The sequence below is a fragment of the Hermetia illucens genome, chromosome 3, assembly GCF_905115235.1.
Source record: "Hermetia illucens chromosome 3, iHerIll2.2.curated.20191125, whole genome shotgun sequence".
In the NCBI taxonomy this organism is placed as follows: Eukaryota; Metazoa; Arthropoda; class Insecta; order Diptera; family Stratiomyidae; genus Hermetia; species Hermetia illucens.
In genome coordinates, this window is record NC_051851.1 from 117,633,638 (window position 1) to 117,640,031 (window position 6,394).

Genomic DNA, 6,394 nt, shown 5'->3' on the forward strand with positions numbered 1-6,394 from the left:
TGCATGTGCAATAACTAATAAAGGACTTCGTTGGCTTCGAGTCAGAGACCCGTGGACGTGTTGATGAGAGGACAGAAACGGCAGTAGACAGGTCACACACAGCAATGAAATCCACTATCTCAAGATGACCCGGGTTGAATTACGTGGCAGATGAAAAGTACAAGCCGGAAAAGTGCAAGCTTCTCGCAAGATGATGGATGCAGCACATTGCCAAAAACCGATAGCGATGGCGCGTAGGTGTGGTTGAGAGGCTATGTCCCACATAGGGCTTTATGGAATGGTATTTAATGCAAAATTTGAATTACTTGGTAATGGAAATTGGAATTCCCTATTAAGTTAAGTATACCAATTCGACAATAAATACCAACTTAAATTGATGAAGATTTTTCCTACTGGGCGATAGTACCTTTCTTTTTTCCTAATACACCAACCAAAAATGTGTATGTGTATTCAATTTTCATCAGTTATGTTTAATATATTTTCAAATTTATTTATCATCCCAATGAATTGCGCGCACTGCAGCATTCAGATCGTTACATATGTCTAGAAGGACTCAATTATTTCGAACACACAAGTTATCAATTGTTTTCAAACTTGTGCTCAAGTCAGTAGTGTTAATAGTCTCCAGTTAGGTGATTGATATTTTTGAAAAGTTTGTGAGCACCAACAAGATATTTGAAAATGGAAAATGTTCCCATAATGAAGCAACCACCTTCGTACTCGGAAACAACAGGACCTCCTCCATTCAGTTGTAAGTTTAGAGGCATTTGCGTAGTTAATGGTGGTAATGCGAAGTGTGGAGAACTTGAGGATGAATTGCTATATATCAGTTAAGGTCTGTTTACATTGCAAACTACGCAATACGACATGACATAATAATGAAATAAAATACTTTGTATTTATGTATATTCCCATCAGCTTGCATACTATATGTGTGCGCATTCAAGAATACATATATATGTGTACATATATGCTAGATATAAATATGTACGTTAAAACAAATTGCAAACCTATTTAAATAATTGTTGATCAATGGCGGTTGGCCAGAATACGCATCCTGCCAGTGATTGTTTTCAGGAATGTTCTCAAATTTGCTGAATACAACCCATATGTGACAGTAAAGCTATGTACTTACAGTGGTTCAAACGCATAATCGGACAAAGTATGATTCATGTTTTGAACATGTTTTTTGTACTGATTTATTAATTTTTTCCTCAAAGTTTACAGACAAACGCTTCAAAAGCGGGATTCAATATTTTGAAGCATTTCCTTTTGCTTTTATCACTGCTTCTAAGCGTCAGGATACGAGCGCACGGGATTTGCACCAAATTTTGGAGAAATATTATTCCACTCCTGCTTTATAGCCTCCTTAGGTTTCTCTATATTTTTAAATTTTAATTTTCATGCCAATTCTTCCCAATCATGTTCAATAATATTCAGATCTGGCGACTGCGAAGCTGTTTTTAGGAATTTCGGGCAGTTGTAGATGAGCTACATTTCAGAAACATGGGAAATGTGCCTGAGAGCATCGTCCCGATAAAAAGCGAATTTATCCAATATATTCAGCACCTCAGCACTTTGCTTCACATTTTGCTTTAAAATGTGTAAATATTGAAATCTATCCAGTTTACAGTCTATCAAATAAATATTCCTGCGTTGAAAAAACGCCCGCCATATCATCACTGACTCTCCACCATGCTAGATAGTGGCCGAAATATTAAGTGGATTAAACTCCGTATAAGGTTTCCGCCACATCCACCTTTTCCCATCAGAGCCATTCAGGTTAAATTGTCTAAATAATACCTGTATTATCTTAGAAAAGGTTAAAAATGATTTGAATTATAAAGGCTTCCGGTAGTTACCGTTTTCCAAAGGTCAATATCCTAATTAAAATATTTTTACAAAGCTAACGCCGGGAAACTTTTTTCCTTGCTGATGTATGGCGCTTTTCCACCGGGTTTTCTACCATACATGTCGTACGGAAGGTCGCGGTTCAAATCTCGCTGGCGACAGTGGGATTTGTAACGTGATTTGACGTCGGATACCAGTCGACTCAGCTGTGAATGAGTACCTGAGTCAAATCAGGGTAATAATCTCGGGCGAGCGTAATGCTGACCACATTGCCTCCTACAGTGTTCTGTAGTGTACCGTTACGGTCTTGAATGAAGTGCTCTAACACACTTCAAGGCCCTGATCCAATATGGATTGTTGTGCCAACGATTATTATTATTATTTCTACCATAAAAATCATACTTCCAAAGAGTTTCCAACTGTTTCTGCACAAATATCCTTTTCCTAATCATTTTGGACTATATTTTTCAATTTATTATATTTGCCGTTAAGAAGTATCATCATGATCGTCGATTTTTCCCCCTGAACAGTTCCGCTCTAATTTTGTATTTAAAAATGTTTGTTTATAACGTTTTATTAATTAATTAATTAGCCATTGCTTCCACATTCTTTTCCTTTTGAAGAAAACTTGAATAATGCTTTTAAATTTCAACGCATGCAAACTTGTGCCTACCAGTAACAAATAATTCCAGGGAGAAATTGAAGTTATTTAGCGAAATTCCGCCGATTTATCTATGTATCCGATTATTCGTTTGACGTGATTCTTTGCCTATTCCTTGTTGTTTTGATTTTTTATAATAATGTTGAATTTATTATGTTATATACATTTCTTGAACGGTAAGTTTATTATCTAACAGCTCCATGTAAATTTTGAGAAAAAACTTATAATTTAGTACAAAAAAACATATTTAAAATAGAAAGCACTCTGTGTCCGATTACGCGTTTGACCCGCTGTACATATAACTACAAATACAAAATGATTTGACTTATCGGGCGGTGCCATGATATCGTTCTCAACGTGAAACAACCTTTACACACATGTAAAATCATTGTTTAGATTAATATTTATCGCGAATTGAGTTCACGTATCATATACAATAATTTCTTAATGATACACTGATAAAAAAAAACCAGTTTGCCATGAAGAGGATTTTCCTATGTGACGACAGATATTTCAAGCTTTTTTGAGAATTTTTTTTTGACAATAAAAAGAACCTTTTTAAGGTTTTGTGTAAAACAAAACCGTCTGTCTGTCACACGCAGTTTTCTCGGAAACGGTTATAGCTATTGACACCAAATTTGGTGGGAAGGTGGGAACTGTGAACGCTCAAGCAGGGGTCTACATTTTTTCAGCAAATATAGCCATATGGGATATCATGTATGAAAGGTAGCGATTAGTACTCTTCCAAGCCGGTCTTTGTTTGAAAGGTGGGGAGTGCGGAGGGTCGAAAGTGATCATTTCTTTAATAGGCCCATTCTCAGAAATTACCCAACGGAAACATCTGAAAAAAATCAAGAGGCTGCCACTATATGGCGCCTAGGCTCGGAAATACCCTCCACACCGATATCCTTTCAAATAAAATCGATAATAGTATATTACTATAATTTTTAGTAATTGGCCGCAAAACCCCCCTTAAGTTCATCCTAGCACCACGAAACTTCGCAATAATGTAGGCTATAACATGGAGCAGAATCCTATGAAGTGGAAATCCCACTATTACTAACAAAGTTATAATAGGCCAAAGTTGCCGCTTCTTTGGAAATTCAAGACTATGAATGTCAATATCACCCGAAAATGGATACTCTCATATAATATTGGGCTGGGGAAAAAGAAATGTAGCATTTTGTCAATAGATGGCGGCACTTAAACATATATTGTGTTATACTTATCGCATCGGGTCATACTATACGGTGATTTGAAGATGACAATCTGTGCTACAGGTGTCTCTCAAGTTATAGCGCGTCAAAGATGGAGTCCACCAAGCAAGAAATTCGTCATATTTTACATTTTTACTACCTGGGAGGTAAAAATGCAACGAAGATGGCCGAAAAAATTTGTGAAGTTTATGGGTCCGATACTGTAACGATTCGCACAGCACAGCGTTGGTTCGATCGATTTTGAATCGATAATGAAATTGCCTTCTAAACGACAACAAGTTTGCGAACAAAACAGCGCATGTTTGACTTAAATCGGATAATTCTAAGTATGTTAAATAAAGCGTCAAATTTCGATCATAAATACATTTCTTTTTCCCCATCCCTACTATGTATGCATATATTACGTGCTACGTACTAATTGGGCAAATGCACACTCAAATCTCCTTATATAAGAAATGCACAAAACCTTTCATACCTGAAGCACCCAGCTTCCGGTTCCCAACTTGTTTTATATTATTACTGGTATCTTGAATTATGATACAAAATTGTCAATTAATCAATTTAGTCATTGTTTGTATTTGCTTTTGCGGTCAAAGTGGTCTCTTTTAAAAAAGGTGGGTGGCTGGTGGGTAGTAGGTAATCTATAAATACAAATGGAAACCTATTCTTATTCTGTTCCAGCCCCTATCGTCCGAACCGCGGTTATAATTTTACCTTACTAAATATTAAAATGGTGGAGTTGCAAAGCTAAACTAGGATAAAAGTTGCGCGCTATTACCAAATTAAATGTAAGCACTCGTTTTGTGGTTGCTAATTCATTTCAAATCCAACAGTGGCTGTTCATTTCTCATAGATCTTGATAACTATAGCAGAAACTGCAGTATCATCGCATGCTACACCGCCTTTCCTTACAAACTCTAAATAAAATTCATTAATCATCCTGAAATTGAAACAAGTTTTAATATTTTACAGCCGGAGATAACGGGCAGCAATATTATAACTCCGAGTATGCCTCGACTCCATCAGCAACCCCATCTTACATCCCAGCACCCTCAACCACCACACATAATGTAACAGTTGTCACGGCAGGAGGACCTCAAGTGATAATGGGTGGATGTCCGGTTTGCAGGGTAGGAACAATGACAAAAGATTTCACTTGTTGCGGTATCTGTTGTGCGATTTGTTTATTCCCCATCGGAATCTGGTGCTGTTACTGTATGCGCAGATTGAAGTGTACCAACTGCGGAACGACATTATAATTGCAGTAATTAAGTGATTTATTAATTTTATACGAAACTTTAAAATGTTAAGTTTTACGAAAAGTTTTATGTATTATACCAATTTTTATATTTTTTGATAGTTTCTAAATATGTAAACTTGTTAAAAATAAACTATCTGGACCCCGCAAAGCAAAGTGACAATTGTTTGAACACGCCCCTTATTATTTGTAAGCGCAAGATGAAGTGTGAGATTGTAATAATACGAAAATATAGAATAATCAGAAGAATCACGTAGGCCACATTTTAATTTTTTTGTTAAAGTAGCATAAGATGTTCAAAAAATGACTTTCAAACGCAATTATAAATGGTTATGAAAAAATGACTATAATTATGGCCTTCTCCTTTCGTCGCTTTCTGATTCAGTTGCCACCATCTGGCGCTCCTGCTGACCCAAAATGCTGTTTCTCTTTTGTTAGGTTGACACATCTCTAACTGATATTCCCTTCAAATGTCAGCGTCACAGCTGCGTCACATCTCGACTTTGATCACGAACGGTTGGGCCCGTGGCTTGAGTGTTTTTCCTGGAGCAGTGCCATACGTGTGTCATCGATATAATTTTAACTTTGATTTAGCTTTGATAGCTTGCCGTCCCCTGGGTGGGAAGAAGCTGCCTCATCTCTCCAGCATCTAAGGCATCAAAAACAGCCCTTCAAAAACAAAGAAAAAAGCATTCTGTGGATAATTCCACCGGAAAAGAAAACAGGCTCTCCCCAAGACTTGTGCTAGAAACTGAACCCCTGAAGATGGAATGAACGCAAAGACCGAGTGAAGGTAGTTTTCAAATAGGCTGCTAAGGCAAACAATCTCATACGCGACAACAGACTCTGAAACCCCTAAAAGCGACCATTGCGGCCAGGTGTGCATATAGATTTGGTGTGATAAAACACTTCCCGATCGACATATCTAAGAAGTTCATTATCAAAAACGCTACCCAGGATGTCAAGATCACAAAAGCCGAGAAATTCTAGTTTACGGACCAAATAATAAAGAAATTAAAACCCCAACCGTGTCAATGAAAATATCATTCTTTGGGGACAAGCTGCTAGAAGCAATCTATTACCCTAGGCCAATGCGAATCAACGTCGGCAAAATGCCTCAACTGTGAGAATGAGGGCGACTGCGAAGGGAAGCGCACGGCCACTAAATGCATTATTTGTGGCAGTGGCAGCCACAATGCTAAAAATAGGGACTGCCCCAAATGGCAGAACGACTGCAAAAACGTTAAGCTGACGGCTTATCGGTACTGTTCGCCAGGCTGCATTGGAAAGTAAGAATTATTACGTTTCACTCAGTCCCTCATAAGATCTTGACACAAATTTTCCTTCGTTACCCAAGAAAAAAGGAAGTGATAACATCAACATGCAAGTGGAAGTCAACAACATTCT

At 37.5% G+C, this 6,394-nt stretch overlaps 1 protein-coding gene across 1 annotated transcript; it reads left to right on the top strand.

Moving 5' to 3' along the window:
• The first annotated feature begins 510 nt into the window (after nt 1-510).
• LOC119651905 (brain protein I3-like) lies at nt 511-5,274 on the top strand. The gene is made up of 2 exons (XM_038055732.1): nt 511-751; nt 4,702-5,274. Exons 1-2 carry the CDS (start codon nt 682-684, stop codon nt 4,986-4,988), a joined length of 357 nt encoding a protein of 118 aa, XP_037911660.1. The 5' UTR covers nt 511-681; the 3' UTR covers nt 4,989-5,274.
• The last annotated feature ends 1,120 nt before the right edge of the window (nt 5,275-6,394 follow it).